Source organism: Trichomycterus rosablanca, chromosome 5, assembly GCF_030014385.1.
Source record: "Trichomycterus rosablanca isolate fTriRos1 chromosome 5, fTriRos1.hap1, whole genome shotgun sequence".
Lineage (NCBI taxonomy): Eukaryota > Metazoa > Chordata > Actinopteri > Siluriformes > Trichomycteridae > Trichomycterus > Trichomycterus rosablanca.
In genome coordinates, this window is record NC_085992.1 from 10678768 (window position 1) to 10699549 (window position 20782).

The window sequence follows — 20782 nt, forward strand, 5'->3', positions numbered from 1 at the left end:
AATAAAGCATTCTTCCGTGACGCAAGGTAGTTCGATTAACAGTGTTGCTAGGCAACATGAGGGAGAACATAACATTAACTTTTTCTATTCAGTGGCGTATTAATATGGAATGATGTGAGGTGGTCATAGGTGTGCGTTTATCGAAGATTTTACAACGGCTTCGAACGCGGCTCAGCCAATCAGATTTTAGGACCGGAACTATCCGTTTTATAATAGGGTCATAAGGGTGATGTTGAAGGATAAGGGTGATGATGGTGAATGACACTGGTGATGAAGGTGATAGTAAATAAGGATGATGTTAAATGATGATGGTAATGATGGTGAGAAAAAAGGTTAATGTTGAATAATAATGGTGATGATGAATGATAGTGATGGATAACGTTGAATGACGATAAATGTAATTATGTTGATGAATAAGGTTGATTATGGTGATAATAAGGACGATGTTGAAAAATAATAATAATGATGACGATGGTGATAAATAAAAATGATGTTAAATGATAATGTAGCTGCACGCATTCAGTTTAAAACACTGATGCTTGCCAACAAGCCAAAAATGGACCAGCCCCAAGCTACAGTACCTTCGAGGTCTAATCAAACCCCGCTCTGTACCGCGCAACCTCCGAGCCACTAGTCTCGCTCGACTTAATCCTCCACCCAGGACTAGAGGAAGACAAGCATCAAGGCTTTTCTCTGTACTTGCACCCAAGTGGTGGAACCAACTTCCTGTTTGTTCGAACATCTCAGTCTCTTGCTGTCTTTAAAAACCTTCATCACCTCTTCACTAAACACTTAAGCTGACATGTACTTACTTACTAATGCTCTTATTCAAAAAAACAAACAAGTGTTTACTTAAACTAGAGTAAGGTAATGTTGACCATGGAAGCACCTCTGTAAGTCTCTCCCGATAAGAGCTTCTGCTAAATGCCGAAAATGTAAATAATGGTGGCGGGGAGTGACGGTTCTCTCCTACTCCAGCAGGGCGGCGCTGCAGCACCGGAGCTCCAAAACTGCACCGAAAATAAAAAGCGAGTAAAAAAAATCCGCCGCGCCAATTTTGAAGTGTTTTGATTCTGGATGGCGGTGAATTTACTTTATTTTTTATTAAAATATTGATTGCTACATAATGAACATTAAACCTAAAGGTAATTTTAATGATTATATTTACTGATTTAATCACTTGAAGTTATTTAATATGTTGCGTGTTTTCTTGTTGAGTGTTGAAGGCGATTGAAGTTTTTTAGCATGTAGCTACCAGTTAGCTTAGATTTAGCTTTGCATAATCTGTATTCATAAAATCAACAACGATCATTAAACTGCTTTATATTAAATAATAACTTAACTGCTGGGTTCATCCTTGTCAGGAAATTTCAGTTGATTTTAAAAGTTTAAGAGTAAAAGTTCTGGGTTTTGTGGTTGTTTCTCCTCAGGTTTTATTAATGTTTATAATAAATGAGGTCAAACGTTTAAAAATACTCACATAGACGTCTATTTTATCTTAATGATTGTTGTTCTTTTTCTGTGACTGAAACAAAATTCCTTGTAAAAAACAAAACCTTATTATAAATAATTTCATAAGGTTATAGTGTATTGTTATGTGCTGTATATGAGCTTGTTATGAGCTTGTTTCTTCGAGAGGACATTAAGAAAGGAGTGTTTGTTTCATAAGGTTATAGTGTATTGTTATGTGCTGTATAGAGAGTTCTGTAAGGTAATTTAACTTGTATCGTGGCCTTGTAATTACTATTTACAGCTGGTGGTCACGTCTCTGTGCCCATTTAAATAGAACTAGTTTGACTGCATTTGTTATAAAATACATGAATCCGTGATATTTTTCCAAGCTCAGACGAAAACCCAAACTGTCACCTTATGCTGAAGGGACGAACCGAAATCTGTATGATTGTTTATATGATCAGATGAAATTCAAAAATAATAATAATAAAAACATATCTGTCATTAATCAGATCATCCTAGAACGACAGTAAGACTGTGCTTGGAACACGAAGGGGGGCGTATGCCTAAAAAGGTTGAAAACCCCTGCGCTATTGCACAAGAGTTGGGGTTTCGAATACATCGTATTGAATCTCAGCTCTGCCTTTCCGACTGGGCTGGGCGGCAACATGAACAACGATTGGCTGTTGTTCAGGGTTAGAGGGTAAAAAAATCGGATCATAGGTCCTCATAACTGGTGCAACTGCGGCCCCTGCTGGCTGACTGATGGCGCCTGCACAGGGCTGAGGAATAATGCTGATGGGGGTGTGGCCCTCCGTACACAGTGCTTGTCAGTGTATGAACTCGACTTGTGCAGGTGAAAAATGCAGTCTGTACTGACTGTACGTGCCGGAGGGGGCATATGTCAGTTGAGAGGCGTCCTCAGACAGCGGTGAAGGGTCGAATCAGTATAGAGGACACAATCAGGGTAATTAGACACGACTAGATTAGGGGGGAAAAGTGGGGGGAAATAGAAAATTTTAAAAAAATAATAATAAAAGCGTTTAATTAAAGGGTTATAAATTAAGGATTATTTTTGGCTCATTGTGAATAGTGATAATACACTGGTGAACCTTGACATGGAATAGATGGAGTATGTCGGTTTACCAACATTTCAATATCAAATGATTGGTAGTTTATTTCTGTATGATTAATCCAAATCCCATTCAGAATTTTGGAAAGTTCCCATTTGTGTCAGTTCCTTTTCTGAATTATGGTTTATTTTGTTTGTTTCAGTGTCAGGGGACACAACCTTACCTCACCAATCCAACAGGTAACTATTGTGACACGATATGTGCTCTAATATTTGTGTCTCCCCTCACAAATATTGTTCAGACAGGTAATATGGGTTAAGATTATTAAGAGCTCTGTTGGTGAGAAGTAGTATTTATGGGTAACCAGTGAAGCTTGATTGGTAACCAACACTTAAACCTATGGTCCTGGAGTGTTTTGATTGTGGATGCTGGATCATAAAAGGTTGATACATTTCTGCAGTTTAAAATAATTGAAGAATATGAGCCCTGAAAAATAGTCTACACTGCAATAACCAGGACATGCAGTGTTGCTGATACAAAGTACCTGTGTGATTGGTTCAGATCAAAATGCCAACAGTTCCCTTTTGTAGAGGAACTTCTGCCTGCTATATGTGAGTGAGTTATAAACTCAGGTTGAACCAACTGGTGCTGTGTGTGTTTCTGGATCTTTTTATTTTATTTTGTTTTTACAGCAGTGATGGAGATGCTATTAAGGTGTATGTTCGGGTGCGACCTTTGACCCAGGGTATGGGTTTGACCACAGATGGAGATCAGAGTTTGTGTTTATCGGTGACGTCGGATCAGACACTGCGTCTGAACTCCAAACCTGAACCGAGAACCTTCACCTATGATCATGTGGCTGACATGGACACCACACAGGTGAGGCTCTGATTCTTGTGCTGATCCTATTCGTCCAATCCCAGGCATATGATGCTGTAAAAAAAGTACTAATTCCCATTTGGTCCAGTTGCCTTTTATACCACTGGATGGATATTTAGAATAATCCAGATGTTAAGCAGGTATTAAAAAATGTAACAACAAATATTTTACTGAACATATTTTCTGTTTATTTTTCAGGAATCTGTGTTTTCATGTGTAGCTAAAAACATTGTGCAGTCGTGCATGAACGGGTATAACGGCACCATCTTTGCTTAGTGAGTCCTCCTCAAAATGCCTCAGATTTATTCTATACTATTAAACTAGTATTCTATACTAATTAGATACATCAATAATAATTAAACTTTGGAGTCTTTAATAAATTAGAGTGTGTAATTTATATATATTTTTTTCTATTCTGCAGTGGGCAGACTGGCTCTGGGAAGACCTTTACCATGCTTGGTAAGTAACACACTTGGTGATTAGGTGTATCACCGTGCATGCTAAAAGTGAAGCAGCATCACACTCTCAGCGCTATGCTAGATAATGACTTAACAGATCAATTCTGTATTTTCTGTATATATTCTGTATATTCTTTAAGCCAAATACATGCTGAACTGTACATACAGTGTATCACAAAAGTGAGTACACCCCTCACATTTCTGCAGATATTTAAGTATATCTTTTCATGGGACAACACTGACAAAATGACACTTTGACACAATGAAAAGTAGTCTGTGTGCAGCTTATATAACAGTGTAAATTTATTCTTCCTTCAAAATAACTCAATATACAGCCATTAATGTCTAAACCACCGGCAACAAAAGTGAGTACACCCCTTAGTGAAAGTTCCTGAAGTGTCAATATTTTGTGAGGCCACCATTATTTCCCAGAACTGCCTTAACTCTCCTGAGCATGGAGTTTACCAGAGCTTCACAGGTTGCCACTGGAATGCTTTTCCACTCCTCCATGACGACATCACGGAGCTGGCGGATATTCGAGACTTTGCACTCCTCCACCTTCCGCTTGAGGATGCCCCAAAGATGTTCTATTGGGTTTAGGTCTGGAGACATGCTTGGCCAGTCCATCACCTTTACCCTCAGCCTCTTCAATAAAGCAGTGGTCGTCTTAGAGGTGTGTTTGGGGTCATTATCATGCTGGAACACTGCCCTGCGACCCAGTTTCCGGAGGCAGGGGATCATGCTCTGCTTCAGTATTTCACAGTACATATTGGAGTTCATGTGTCCCTCAATGAAATGTAACTCCCCAACACCTGCTGCACTCATGCAGCCCCAGACCATGGCATTCCCACCACCATGCTTGACTGTAGGCATGACACACTTATCTTTGTACTCCTCACCTGATTGCCGCCACACATGCTTGAGACCATCTGAACCAAACAAATTAATCTTGGTCTCATCAGACCATAGGACATGGTTCCAGTAATCCATGTCCTTTGTTGACATGTCTTCAGCAAACTGTTTGTGGGCTTTCTTGTGTAGAGACTTCAGAAGAGGCTTCCTTCTGGGGTGACAGCCATGCAGACCAATTTGATGTAGTGTGCGGCGTATGGTCTGAGCACTGACAGGCTGACCCCCCACCTTTTCAATCTCTGCAGCAATGCTGACAGCACTCCTGCGCCTATCTTTCAAAGACAGCAGTTGGATGTGACGCTGAGCACGTGCACTCAGCTTCTTTGGACGACCAACGCGAGGTCTGTTCTGAGTGGACCCTGCTCTTTTAAAACGCTGGATGATCTTGGCCACTGTGCTGCAGCTCAGTTTCAGGGTGTTGGCAATCTTCTTGTAGCCTTGGCCATCTTCATGTAGCGCAACAATTCGTCTTTTAAGATCCTCAGAGAGTTCTTTGCCATGAGGTGCCATGTTGGAACTTTCAGTGACCAGTATGAGAGAGTGTGAGAGCTGTACTACTAAATTGAACACACCTGCTCCCTATGCACACCTGAGACCTAGTAACACTAACGAGTCACATGACATTTTTGAGGGAAAATGACAAGCAGTGCTCAATTTGAACATTTAGGGGTGTAGTCTCTTAGGGGTGTACTCACTTTTGTTGCCGGTGGTTTAGACATTAATGGCTGTATATTGAGTTATTTTGAGGGAAGAATAAATTTACACTGTTATATAAGCTGCACACAGACTACTTTTCATTGTGTCAAAGTGTCATTTTGTCAGTGTTGTCCCATGAAAAGATATACTTAAATATCTGCAGAAATGTGAGGGGTGTACTCACTTTTGTGATACACTGTAAATACAAAGAGCAATGTCAGGCCAGCAGAGTGTGAGTGTGTGACCTTCTGTACATAGAACAACTTTTGTTCTTGTGTTGCTTCAAAAATTAAGATCATCAGTATTCATGGTTACTCAGAACTTTTACTTGACTGTTTTGTACACGTTTGAGGGTTAATGTTCTTGCTCAGGAGCCCAAAAGTGAAAACTTGGTGGTGATGGGGCTTGATACAGTGACAATTTGCTCAATAGTACCTGTACCTTGACTACTTAGCTGTTGCTCTTTATCAGAGAGGAATTTAGAGCATCATATCTTAAGATTTTTTTATTAAACTGATCTTCCATGACTGAGAACACAGCTTGTGCATCCTGATACTCTTTGATAACAATGATGTGTAAAACTGAACTTGCGTAGTTGAAAGCATTTGTGTTTGCATATTTACATTAGTAATGTCCCTAATCATAACAGTCTCACCGATTCAGACTATTATAAAGATGGTGAAATGGAATGTCTCTGAATTATAAATAAGGTGTTTGTGTGTGTTTGCATGCAGGACCAAACGAGCTGGCAGATTTCAGTGACGAACTGCGTGGCGTTATTCCTCGTAGTTTTGAGTATCTGTTCTTTCTCATCAGCAGAGAAGTGGAGAAGGTACTTGGATGTGTGAAAATGTGTACTGTTGAAGCATAGAGGAAACCAAAACATGTGCAATTTAGTATCTAAGGTGTGTATTTATTGTAAGGTGTGTATTGTGTGTGTGTATTTGTGTAGTCCGCAGGTGCAAAGAGCTTCCTGTGTAAGTGCTCCTTTATTGAGATCTACAACGAGCAGATCTTTGATCTTCTGGACAGTGCATCAGCGAGCTTGTTTCTTCGAGAGGACATTAAGAAAGGAGTGTTTGTAGAGGGAGCAGTAGAGAAGTACGCTGCATCAGCCGCTGAAGCCTATCAGGTCTGATCACACCTGGACACGCCCATTATTACTTCTAGCTGTTTTGACAAAATCTGATTTAAGTTTCCTGGCGTTTGTCATTGTAAAGAATTTGATTCACTGATTCATTGTACCAGTACTTAACCTGTTTTAAGGCAGTAAATCAATAGAATGAATGTAAATAAATGAAGCTAGCTTTTCGGACTAGGTTCGGTATGAAATAATCTGATTTAAAAATGTTTTGAATCAATACAGCGAATCTGTAAATCAGTCTCATTTCATCCAAAACAGAAAATCAGTAAAGGGAATCAAAATATTGGTTCAGTGGTTGAGAATCAGTAAATCACACTAGTTGTTCAGTACAGAGTTGATTTAGTGAGCCTGAATTCAAGACATTTAGAATGATTCTCTCCATTATGGTCAAGTATGTGGTGAGTCTGGTGCTACCCAAAAACATTGGATGCATGGCAGAAGTACACCCCTGGACACTTCCCTCCCTCCAAAGGGCTATTTATAGATTTCGATTCATTTTCTTTTTGTTTTTGTGATTACTCAGAGGAAACATACATGTGAAAAATGTGAAACTCCTCACAGACAGTGACAGGAGGTGAGAATTGAGCCCAGAGACCGCAATGATTCAGTGAATTAAATCAAAGAAAGAATCAATGAATCAAACTGAATCATTAAAATGAACTTGAATAAATCAAAAATGTGTATATATTAATATGTTTCTTCTTGCTGAACTCTTTTATCTATCTCAACAAGAACTTCTGTATACTGTAGGTTCTCACGGGGAAGTAAAAGTTAATTCTGTGTGTGTAGGTGTTGTCTATGGGATGGCGTAACCGACGTGTGGCCTCCACATCTATGAATCGTGAATCGTCTCGTTCTCATGCTGTTTTTACAATGACTTTGGAGTCCAAGGAAACGGGACAGGGCGTAGTGAACATCAGAACGTCCCAGCTCAACCTGGTGGATTTAGCAGGTTCTGAGAGACAGAGGGATACACATGCTGAAGGGTCTCGTCTGAAGGTGTGTGTGCGCGTGTATATGTGTGTACCTCAGATATTAATTATATTTCAATATGACAGCAAACCTGAGCCCTTCCAGGCCACTGGAAATGGTTGTAGGGAAGATTATTTTTATTGTGGTGATTTTATGTCAGGAGATTTTTTCATGTTTGTTTTTATTTATCCTCCGTCTTTTTTCAGCCATCTTACTGCCTGTATAAAGACAACAGCATTTAAATTATTAAAATTATTGTTTTTATTTTTACCTCATAGGAAGCGAGCAGCATCAACCGTTCACTGATGTGTTTGGGTCAGGTGATTATGGCACTTGTGGACGTGTCCAATGGCAGGAGCCGCCACATCTGCTACAGAGATTCCAAACTCACTTTCCTGCTCAGGGTAGGACATCATAGGTCACAGGATCATCTAGGGCTGAACACTATAGCCAGATCAAAAACTGTATATTTACAGAAAATCTATAACAAACTGTAGACCATCTTAAAAGTGCTCTCTCTCTCTCTCTGTGTACACACACACACACACACACACACACTAGGACTCTCTGGGAGGCAATGCTAAGACCTACATCATTGCTAATGTCCATCCAGGATCAAGATGTTTTGGAGAGACTCTCTCCACCCTGCAGTTTGCTCAGAGAGCTAAGCTCATCAAGAACAAGGTACAACAAAGATTTCTGTTTTTTTTTTCTCTTTCAGGTTTCTCTAAATCTACATAAATCATTTCACACTTTTGATTTCAATGCAGTGGAAACTGGAATTGATTTTTGGGTAGGATTAACAGGCTCAGTCCTAAATGTGAAGTAAAAGCCTTTGTCTGAATGATTTTGATCTAATCAAAGGACACAGAAACTGCTGCATAGAAGTTTGAAAATGGTGCTCCTTCATTTAGACATAATCGTAATAAAGCTGTGTGTGTGTGTAGGCTATGATAAATGAGCACACACAGGGGAACGTGAAGCAGCTTCAGGCTGAAGTGAAGAAATTAAAGGAGCAGTTGGCATTTGCTTTGTCTGCTCGCAGTAACATCAACGAACTTGCTCCTGGAGGCCCTGAGTTAAACACTGGTATATATATACACAAACACACTCACACAATGTACAAACACTCTAATTCTACATTTTAAAAAGTGAATGTTTGTGTGTTTCTCAGCTCCAGCTGATTCTGATCCTCTGTATAAGAGTCGTTTTCTTCAGGCTGTTGGACTCTGGAGGAAATGTGAGGAGAAGAAGAAGGTGATTCACTTTTACACTCCTACAGAAAATATTTTCCTGCTGTGGTGTAATGGGTAAGAGTCCGAGTTACAGGAATTCTCAGCAGGAGGGTTGTGTCATGAAGGGTGTCTGGCATAAAAACAAATCAAATATATGCGGCTGAATGATCCTCTGAAGTGAGGAAAGAAATCATAAATTTTTATCATTCAATGAGTTTATTATTATTAATAATAAAATTAGTTCAGTTTCAAATTTCATTCTTTTTGCTGACTAAAATCTGTTTTCAATTTAAACGTCTCTGTGCAGGTGTTGCAGGAGAAAGTATCTCAGCTGGATGAAGCCTGGGCTCAGAAGGAGAAATTTATTCAGTCTAACCGCATGATCCTGAAGTTTAGAGATGATCGCATAGCTCAAATGAAAAAGGAGCTGGAGACGGGGGACCGCCTTGAACCTGCTCGCCAGGACCAGATTCTCATCGATCAGCTACTGCAAGAGATTCGACTGCTCAGAGAACAAGTACACAGACATTTTAGCATGCATCTTTTTAAATCTATTTATTATACATCGATCAACTAAAACTTTTGGACCAGGTGCCTTATATACCCTCAAAACAGCTCATTGGTCGTCCTAATGTTTTGACTTATTGCTTAATCCTAAACGCTTAATTGCTTAATCCTTAGTTGATGGATGGATGGATGCAGGGGAAATTGAAGATGTATTACATATGCTAAAATATATTATAAATGATTATTTTGCAGGTATCCTGCAAACATTATGAACTGCAGCTTTAATAAACATTATCCTGGATGATTTGAGGAAAAGAGGGCATTTCTGATTATTAAAAAATTTAACACAGTGCTTTCTCCTCTCAGGTGGAGCATCACCCACGAATGATGTGGTTTGCTGCAGAGAACTGCAGCCTGAGGGAAGAAGTGCGCACCCTGCGTACATTCGAGTCGGTAAAGAGCGCTCAAAAGGCCTCATCCCAAAATGCTGCTGAGTTAGAACAGGCCTTCCACGAGCTCCTGGAATCAGAGGAGGCAGCCAGAGGTGCGTGATTCTGCTTGGCTTAAGACCAGGCCTGTAAGATCTCAATAATCATTCATGCTCTTCCGGTGACTGTTACCTGTATGTATTGTAACTCCGCAGGTCCACCTACCGGTTCCACCCCAGTTACCATGGAGACTCTGTCTTCTGTTTCTGTGGAGAGGTTGAAGGCACAGTTGCTACAGAAGCAGTCGGAGCTGACGACGACAGTGCAGGCCTTCGATGAGTACAAGCAAGTCAGCAAGTAAGTGCAAGATACTGGTGGGAGGGAACAAGCTGTGCCGTCACTAAACCAGAGAACCGTGTTTGAGGTGTCTAAGGGACTAAAATAAATGGTGGAAAAATTTGTATGTATAGCATGTTGTTACTGCTCTATATAGGAATCCACTGCTAGTGAAGAGAAGAACCTAATAACATTACATGCGTCCGGTCTGATAGGGGGCGTGCCAGCCTGTAATGGTCTTTTAAGTCTAGGGGCATTTTGGTGGTGGGTTCTCATTAGACTGCTGTGCCACCCAAGAGCCTAGTTAACAGAGTATAGAGGTAGCTAATGGATTAGTTATAAAAATTTTGCTAGTTCAACCTCCATAACTTCCAAGTTGCCATCAGTTGGCCCTCAGTGTGGTAAAGAAATGTCAAAATATACTGCATCTGTGTTCTTTAGGAAGCAACTGCTAGAGCTGGAGTCGGAGAAACGCTACTTGGAAAAATCCAATAAGCACTTGGAGAACATTCTGGAAGCTACTAAAGCTCACACCAAACAAGAGGTTTCACAGCTCAACAAGATCCACGCTGAAACCATTAAGGTAGTGACAGAGTCCTCTTGTTTATTCAGGGCTTTTCCTCCATCGCTGTCCTAATGATGGAGAAATGGAAATGCTGGTGATGTATACTATATGGTTAAAGTATGTGGACACTTTGCAGTCAACTTGTTGAACGATGATTTTTAAGGCTTTGCCGGAACAGGAAACAAATCAGAAGCAGTGTTTAAATACTTTTGACCATATTGTGCATTAAAACGCCCTTAACAACGATGGTCAACACCAGATTTTTTTCCTCCTGTGATGTATCAATGTATTTTTTTCAGATTCTAACCACCCCGACTAAAACGTATAATCTAAGGAGCCGCTTGGTACCACTGTCCAGCCCTGAACATCTGAACGGGCATGAGGGAAATGGGGAGGTGGAAGGCGAGCAGGAGATGGAAGATCTGGATAGTGAACAACCCCCCGAAGCCATGAATGAACTTGCCTGCGAGGCTCTCACTGAAGAACTCAAACACATGCAGGTAAATCTGAGCATTGAATGTACTGTTTACAGGTATGTGGGTGTGGTGGGGGGCACCTAAAATTTTTCTGAATTCATACTGTGTGCTCTGAGGGTAAGAGGTATATGTAAACAGAAAGTGTGACTGGTGTCTTTATGTTTATGCTTCTGGTTTCTGCTGGAATTAGGAGCAGATGAATCGTCTCAAGAGCCAGTTAGATGGGGAGGAAACCAAAAACAGGAAGTTGCTTCAGCAAATTAGCAAGCTGGAGGAGCAGGTTTCTACAGCAACTAAGGAGTCCACTCGCAAAGAAGAGGTCAGATCATTAAAATACTTTTTTATTAATCAGCTACAATTGTTTACTTCCGATATACTGTATTTGTTAATGTAAAAAGAATAAAAAACGTGTGTTTGTGTAGGACTTCAGTTCAGAGAAACGTTCTCTACTGGACGAGCAGAACAAGTTGCAGGACACACTGAACTCTCTAGAGCAGCAGCTCATGGAGGAAAAAACCACTGCAGAGGGTCAGAGTTCACATTTTCCTCTGTCACACAATACACATCATTACACAGCCAGAAAGTATTCGTAACCCATTCAGCATAATGCAGAAAAACACTCAACCTAACATGTTTTTGTGTTCCCTTCTGACTGCTCAGTGTTGCGTAGTGAGGTCTGTGATCTGCGGGTGGTCCTACAGTCGTCAGATAAAGAACTGGAGGCGGTAAGGAAAGAGCAGGAAAAAGAGAACTCTCACCTCTCCAACAGCCTCATCGGTACTCAGCTTCAACTGGATAAAGTCAGGTACACACACCCCCACCCCCACCCCCACAGACACCCATATCTTACTGTTCATTGGTCTGACAACATAAATTAAAACGTATTTTAAATCACCATGGGTAACAGTGCAGTTTGTGATTTCTGTGGGAAAGTTAATAAGTGTGTGTGTGTGTATGTGTATCAGGTTGGAGTGGGAGCAGTTACAGGAACAGCACCGTGTGCTACAGGACTCATTTGATACACTGCAGGCTGAGTTTAAGTTTGAAGCTGATCAGTATCATCAGCAGCTTCAGGAGAAAACTAAAAAGCACAACCAACAACAAACCCAAATTCAAGTGAGTCCCACTGTCTGACCGTACCTCTCTGTCCACTGTCTGTCTGTCCAGCCCCTTGCTGTCCCCTCTTCGACACGCCCCCCAGTTATGGTTAGCAGTAGCTAAAGTCTGTGAATTTGTGTGTTTGTTTGTTTTGTGCGTGTGTGTGTGTAGGAGCTGATGAACACTCTGCAAGCTGAGCGAGAGCTAATCACCAGTCTGAGGTTACAGTTGAAAGCTGATCGAGAAAGCATCTCCAAGTAATGATCATCATACAATTACTATTATTACCAGCATAAATAATGCTACTATTACCACTATTATTATTATAACCAATGCAACCACCATAACTACCACTACTGCTAAGTCTTATGCTTCGTCCACACAAACAGAATTGATTTTTCGTGATTATGTATGTCTGTATTAAATTTGTGTTTGTGATTGCATTACAGAGAACTGCTGCAGGCTGTAGAGGAGAACTCTGTACTGAAGAAACAAATCCTGGACCTCACAGCTCAGAACCAGCAACAGGTCTGTATATTGGTCAGCTGGATCCACATGTACTAGCTATATGCTGTAAATTTCTCATCTAGGGTTAATTTCTCCTGATTTCTTTCTCTCTCTCTCTCTCTGTCTGTCTCTCTGTCTGCATTATTTCAGGTGGAGAGCATTAAAGTTTTGGAGCAGAATGTTAACAGTGCCAATGCTTCAGTGTTCAACCTTGAGCAGAAAATAAACCAGGATAAAGTGAGTCTAGCTCTGTACATCATGTATTCTTTATTAATAAACACTGATTGGGACTGAACATTTTCAATAGCCTCAGTAAGTGTGTTTATAACTGGCCAAGACTTATTGTTGTTTTTCCAAAATATTATGCTCCTGTACTTTTACAAGTCACTTCAAATACTAAATGTACATTAGCCAATTTTGTTTGAAGCACCTCCACCAAAATGACTGACTTACATTTGGGGGTTCAGTCCTACCTCTGACACATGTGAAATAAAGCTCTTGTAGGGTGCTTTGGTAGTGCAGCGGTCTAACATGCTTACCCAGGGTGTGTTTCTGCCATGTGCCACTTGTGTCCCACTGATTGAAATTTATGTGTAATTTCATACCAAAATATAATGTGTGTGTAGGATGTGGTGTTGGATTTGATGACGCAAACAAGGGATCTGCGGTCTGAGCTCGGACAGAAGGATCAGAGTCTGTCTCTGCTGAGTGCCGACCTCAGTGACATCACAGTGAGTTGACTGGAGCATTTTATGTAAATAGTGAACAATGTTCTGTTTTGACTTTGATGTTCAGTTGTTGGTCAGTTTGAATGTGTGAACTGATGATGAGTGTTTGTGTTTGCAGGTGAAATATGGTGCAGCATGTTCAGAAAGAGAGGAGATGAAAAAGCAGATCTCTGACATGCAGACTGAAATCCAGGATCTCAGAGAAGCTTCAGAACGACGTCTGGCATCTGACCGAGTGGAGGTCTGTGTGCGACTCGGCATTAAGATCCCCACAATCTTTCTTATCCTTTGGTCCAGAAAGTCTGTGGGGTCTGAAATCTTTTCTTTGTTTTGTTAGACCTTGATACAAAACTTGTTTAGTAAACAATTTTAAATGTTATTTATGTGCTCATGAGAAAAGTTCTGTATGAATGTCAGTCATTGAGTGGAACTACAGGGGTTGGACAAAATAACTGAAACACCTGGTTTTAGACCACAATAATTTATTAGTATGGTGTAGGGCCTCCTTTTGCGGCCAATACAGCGTCAATTCGTCTTGGAAATGACATATACAAGTCCTGCACAGTGGTCAGAGGGATTTTAAGCCATTCTTCTTGCAGGATAGTGGCCAGGTCACTACGTGATGCTGGTGGAGGAAAACGTTTCCTGACTCGCTTCTCCAAAACACCCCAAAGTGGCTCAATAATATTTAGATCTGGTGACTGTGCAGGCCATGGGAGATGTTCAACTTCACTTTCATGTTCATCAAACCAATCTTTCACCAGTCTTGCTGTGTGTATTGGTGCATTGTCATCCTGATACACGGCACCGCCATTGGATGCACATGGTCCTCCAGAATGGTTCGGTAGTCCTTGGCAGTGACGCGCCCATCTAGCACAAGTATTGGGCCAAGGGAATGCCATGATATGGCAGCCCAAACCATCACTGATCCACCCCCATGCTTCACTCTGGGCATGCAACAGTCTGGGTGGTACGCTTCTTTGGGGCTTCTCCACACCGTAACTCTCCCGGATGTGGGGAAAACAGTAAAGGTGGACTCATCAGAGAACAATACATGTTTCACATTGTCCACAGCCCAAGATTTGCGCTCTTTGCACCATTGAAACCGACGTTTGGCATCGGCACGAGTGACCAAAGGTTTGGCTATAGCAGCCCGGCCGTGTATATTGACCCTGTGGAGCTCCCGACGGACAGTTCTGGTGGAAACAGGAGAGTTGAGGTGCACATTTAATTCTGCCGTGATTTGGGCAGCCGTGGTTTTATGTTTTTTGGATACAATCCGGGTTAGCACCCGAACATCCCTTTCAGACAGCTTCCTCTTGCGTCCACAGTTAATCCTGTTGGATGTGGTTTGTCCTTCTTGGTGGTATGCTGACATTACCCTGGATACCGTGGCTCTTGATACATCACAAAAACTTGCTGTCTTGGTCACAGATGCGCCAGCAAGACGTGCACCAACAATTTGTCCTCTTTTGAACTCTGGTATGTCACCCATAATGTTGTGTGCATTGCAATATTTTGAGCAAAACTGTGCTCTTACCCTGCTAACTGAACCTTCACACTCTGCTCTTACTGGTGCAATGTGCAATTAATGAAGATTGGCCACCAGACTGGTCCAATTTAGCCATGAAACCTACCACACTAAAATGACAGGTGTTTCAGTTATTTTGTCCAACCCCTGTAACTCCAACATCACTAATTGGCTGGACGTCTAACAGACAATTAGCGGTGTCTAGGGGAGCTCTTTGCTGAGCTGAATATGAAGCATGACCATGGTAGTAGATCTTGTTCTATTTTGTGCTTGTGTTGTAGTTGGAGCTGCTGCAGGAGGATCTGGCCTACGCATCAGAGGAGGTGGAGAAACTCAGTAAAGATTTAGAAGAGCAAAGAGCAGCACTACAGAAAGCTCAGCACCTTAATGCTGAAAAGGACACAACCATTAAGACTCTGCAGGCGGAGGTACTGATGGCAGTGATGTTTCAAACAGATTTTTACAGAGCAGAGTGATTACACATTATACCTGTAGTTCTACCTGCTGCTTTACACTGGATCAAAGCCTGACTGATACATCAATCAACCTCAAACTACCTGATATTAATGTTTATAGATCTGTGACCTGTACAGCAAGTCTGTAGAAAAAGTTTCTGTATGCGTCTTGTTTTAAAATCTCAGAGAAGTAAAGACAGCTGATTAATAATACGTGTGTTTGTACAGCTTAAGCTGAAGGAGGAACAGATCAATTCAAGAACGGAATACATCGATCGTGCCTCTGCGACACCTAAAGCAAATCCTCAGGTGTGTTTATTGTTAGAAACGTTGTTTTTGCCCAGCATTGGGGTGTTCATGCATGTCATCCTAAACTGTGTGTGTTTGTAGACTCCTCATACACCGCGCAGCATGAACATGGAGCTCTCTCAGGTGTTGGAGAGTCAGGAGAGGGAGCTGGAGAGTCGACGCTCCTCTATGATTACAATGGAGGTTCTGCTGGCTGAACTTAACGCTGAACGTACAGCCAAAAACGACGAGATCCAAAGACTCAAGGTTCCAACACACAAGCACATTCCCCACACCTCCCCAGCCACACACACATTGTTCCTCAAAATACATCTATATAAGGTGCAATTAACATTCCTGATGATCCCAAAAGTATAATGAGCCGTGTTTGTGTGTGTGTAGGCTCAGCTGATTGAGAAGGAGAACATGCGGATGGAGATTCAGACTCTCCTGGAGAATTTCTATAACACAGAGAACCGACAGGTTCAGAACAACAATGCCACAGAGTAAGTCTCACACACACACACTTTGGGGTGCTGACCTTATTAAGTTCTATAGATAGACTAATCAGAAAATTTTGACAAGGGTCTTGCAATGTCAAAAAGCAAATCCAACATTTTATTGTAAAAAAATGATTATTAATAACTGAGAACTGTATTCTTGAGGAGAATGTAAAGTCATCTGTCTGTGAGCTGAACCAACAGCCTAGTCAAAGTCCTGACCTGCATCTAATAGAGTTGCAGTAGCGACTCCCAAAATGAAGATGATTTTGTTGTAACTACCTGGCAACCCTGATTACTAGTACAGCTAAGCTTGTACCAATGTCTGATTTTTAGATTGATTGATTGATATGTGAGACATTTCTTCCTTAGCACTAAATAAACTCAGCACTTCTAAGCAAAGTTTCACAAATACTCATTCAATTGTTTCATTTTTATTGTTTTACATTAATAATTTCATTAATTGACTGCAGCCTGGCAGGTAACATCATTAAAGCTATCCATCATAAGGGCCGATTCTAACCTGCTTAGCTGTAGCACTTTTAGTTTCTAAGGTGCTGAATTTGTTTTTGATAATGTAGAAATCTGAAGGAGGCGATTCATAACTCTGTGCTGCAAGATTTACGGGAAGAGAGAAGTGCAAAGGTGAAAATAAATATATTTAAACAGTATTTTGTATGTGAATTATGGTGACACAAACATGGTGGTGACAGTTTTGTTTCTGTTTCAGAACGGGTTGATGACACAGCTGGCTGAAGCTCAGAAGGCGTAAGAGTAACACACACAACATTAAGCAGGGGCACTGGTGGGCAGGCAGGCTCACGGATTGGCGGGCAGGGGTACTGATGGGTGGGGCGGAGCACTGATAACTGATGGGCATGCAGGGGCACTGATGGGTGGGCAGGTTCACTGGTAGGAGCACATACAGATGGACAGAGAATGACACACTCGCATAGAAACATTTATTCATTTGGTGTCTGTGTGTTTGATCAGACTGCAACATCAAGAAGTGACGCTGACTCAGTCTCAGACGTGCGTACAGGAACTGACCTCTGAACTGAGGAACCGCTGTCTGGAGCTGAGAGAACTTCGGATGCAGCATCAGGACATACTGCAGGTATTAATTTATTACGCGTAACTGTACAATTAGATTGAAGTAGTAAGTTCTCAGCTGTATCAAACCCAAGCCAGAAGGTAAACATGCAGCAGTACCTAGTAAACTGACACGTTATGGATCATGTTGAAAAGTTCTTATTGGATGTAACATTTATTTGATGTGTGAAACTAAACTGAACATCATGCCCTCACTGCTCTAATACTGCTGCACAAGTCTTTTAAGTATTTGATCATGTTTGGGTTGCTAGATTGCGTCCTTCATGTGGACAACATCATGGAAAATTCTCCATAGACCACTAATATTCCCTTAAAAAGGAATCCATGTGATGTTTTCAGATTCTTTGAAAAAGAAGGAACTTTTGCTCTTACAGGAAGTGGAGGTGCTGAGGAAGCAGGTGGATCATCTAGCTGAGGAGAATGGCAAACTGCTGGGTCACCAGAACCACAAGCAGAAGATTGAGTACATGGTCAGACTTAAGAAAGAGATCATCAAACTACAGGAGGTCTGAATTCAGCCACACAATTGCTTTGTCTTGAGTGTAGTGGTGGATGCAGTGTGCAGAATCTCATTGTGTGTGTGTGTGTTTCAGGAAAACGAGAAGCTCCGCAATAAAAGCACTTCATAATGGTGGAACAGTGGAGATGGTGGAAACATGGTCTGCTTATTAATCTGAGCCAAATCTAGAATCAATTCTCCCTCTCCATGCTGCATATTTCATGTTTCACTCGCGGTGCTAGAAATGAACTGATCTAGAAAAAAGAGGCATTACACAGCAAAACTGATGTTTAGTCAAGACCAAACGTTTACAAGCTCTCGTGGGGACGTGTCATTCTTATCTTCCTGCAACTGTTCTTTTTCTGACTTTCACTTCACTTTCACTTTAACTTCATGGACTTGAAGGTTGCCTGGCAAGAAAAAAGCTTCTGCTCCGAAATCAGCACTAATTAAGCAAAGCCTGTGGGTATATGATGCCTACTGTAATGTGGACCTGTTTTTGGATGACATCTGACCATACAAATTTTCTCTCAGCTCAAAGCTTACAGTTGTATGTATTTTGTATGCACTTGTGTACTTTGCGATGAGTGCAGTCAGATAACCCCTTATATGGTCACAGAAGTCCACTGATTTGTATTCACTTATATAATCTGTAATGACGAATTAGTAAGACATGATACAGCAACATATGGGAAAAACATAATATACTTGAAAATAAAATTTAAAAAAGGCTTTGGGAAAGACTTTATTTTCCCCAATTATATAAGTGACAGAAATTGAAATTCCCAAACTGTTATATACAAATTTCTTTCAAATGTATGTGAACTTTTGAGATCCAACTGTATGGAACACTGAGCATTATAAGGTTTTTCGGACCCCACTGTGTATGAGGACTGAACACTGGAATCATTACATGTAGATAACATTCTCTTCTGTATCTAAACATTGTACTCCTTGAAAATGCTTTTAAAGTTTGTTCCATTAAAAAAATAGGATCTTTTTTTTTCTTTTCAGGCACGTTGTTGTTTTTTGTGCTTGTGCTGGTTAATAAAGAGAATAAAGCTGATATTAAATAACATTTTATTATTGAACATTTTGGCAGCTTCTTGATTTTAATTTGTTAGTCCATGGCATTTACTTTTTCAAATATAAAACTACTTTTTGATAGATATTTTGTAAAAACTTGATGTGTTTTGTCCTTTTGTCCATTGTACTTCATTGTTTTTCTAAATGTCACATGCAGTTGGTGTATTTTAGGGAAATAAATTAAGTTTCTTTGTGTTTTTCTGGATTAGTTGTATAGGAGCTCTATGTGCTTTCTTTTGTTCTTGAAAAACTTAGAAATAATTTAATTTGTGAATAAAAAAATTGTATGAATTATTTTAAATGAATAAATACATTAAATAACCTGGAAGTTGGTGCTTTTTTATTGCCTTAAAACACTGAAAATATTTCAGTACATTTGCTCCTCCCAATCATGATCACTGTGAGTCCAAAGCCTGTATTGGAAGCACTGGGTGAAATGTTCATTACAAAACATTCATACTGACCAGTTTACACCTTGAGTGAATTCACAGTAACTAGTCTATCTGCTGGCATGTTTGGGAAGTTTGAGGAACCTATGCAGGTAGGGGAAGAGCAGCCATCAAAACTGGGTTGTTGAAGCTTTGTAGCACTAACACCACTATATACACTGATGAGGCATAACATTATGACGACCTTCCTAATATTGTGTTGGTCCCCCTTTTGCTTCCAAAACAGCCCTGCAACTGAGACAAACTGTATTCTGACACCTTTCTATCAAAACCAGCATTGACTTCTTCAGCAATTTCGATTTGTTGGATCGGACCACACGGGCCAGCCTTCGTTCCATATGTGCATCAATGAGCCTTGGCCGCCTATGACCCTGTCGCCGGTTTACCACTGTTACTTCCTTGGACCACTTTTGATAGATACTGACCACTGCACACCGGGAACACCCCACAGGAGCTGCAGTTTTGGAGATGCTCTGACCCAGTCGTCTAGCCATCACAATTTGGCCCTTGTCAAACTCGCTCAAATCCTTACGCTTGTTCATTTTTCCTGCTTTTAACACATCAACTTGGAGGATAAAATGTTCACTTGCTGCCTTATATATCCCACATATATCCCACCCACTAACAGGTGCTGTGATGAAGAGATGATCAGTGTTATTCACTGGTCAGTGGTCATAATGTTATGCCTCGTCTGTGTATATACGGTATATATATACAGGGGTTGGACAATGAAACTGAAACACCTGTCATTTTAGTGTGGGAGGTTTCATGGCTAAATTGGACCAGTCTGGTGGCCAATCTTCATTAATTGCACATTGCACCAGTAAGAGCAGAGTGTGAAGGTTCAATTAGCAGGGTAAGAGCACAGTTTTGCTCAAAATATTGCAATGCACACAACATTATGGGTGACATACCAGAGTTCAAAAGAACAAATTGTTGGTGCACGTCTTGCTGGCGCATCTGTGACCAAGACAGCAAGTCTTTGTGATGTATCAAGAGCCACGGTATCCAGGGTAATGTCAGCATACCACCAAGAAGGACAAACCACATCCAACAGGATTAACTGTGGACGCAAGAGGAAGCTGTCTGAAAGGGATGTTCGGGTGCTAACCCGGATTGTATCCAAAAAACATAAAACCACGGCTGCCCAAATCACGGCAGAATTAAATGTGCACCTCGACTCTCCTGTTTCCACCAGAACTGTCCGTCGGGAGCTCCACAGGGTCAATATACACGGCCGGGCTGCTATAGCCAAACCTTTGGTCACTCGTGCCAATGCCAAACGTCGGTTTCAATGGTGCAAGCAGCGCAAATCTTGGGCTGTGGACAATGTGAAACATGTATTGTTCTCTGATGAGTCCACCTTTACTGTTTTCCCCACATCCGGGAGAGTTA

The 20782-nt window shown here is 41.0% G+C and overlaps 1 protein-coding gene across 1 annotated transcript; it reads left to right on the plus strand.

Moving 5' to 3' along the window:
• The first annotated feature begins 1081 nt into the window (after positions 1-1081).
• On the plus strand, positions 1082-19256 carry kif15 (kinesin family member 15). The gene is made up of 35 exons (XM_062994881.1): positions 1082-1145; positions 2728-2764; positions 3218-3404; positions 3603-3679; positions 3826-3863; positions 6205-6302; positions 6423-6602; positions 7404-7613; positions 7865-7990; positions 8148-8270; positions 8534-8675; positions 8761-8843; positions 9129-9338; positions 9695-9872; positions 9972-10113; positions 10534-10675; positions 10957-11157; positions 11324-11452; positions 11556-11661; positions 11794-11938; positions 12099-12249; positions 12403-12488; positions 12681-12759; positions 12889-12975; positions 13365-13469; positions 13585-13707; positions 15279-15425; positions 15681-15761; positions 15843-16007; positions 16143-16246; positions 16822-16885; positions 16971-17008; positions 17234-17357; positions 17728-17859; positions 17947-19256. Exons 1-35 carry the CDS (start codon positions 1127-1129, stop codon positions 17980-17982), a joined length of 4095 nt encoding a protein of 1364 aa, XP_062850951.1. The 5' UTR covers positions 1082-1126; the 3' UTR covers positions 17983-19256.
• The last annotated feature ends 1526 nt before the right edge of the window (positions 19257-20782 follow it).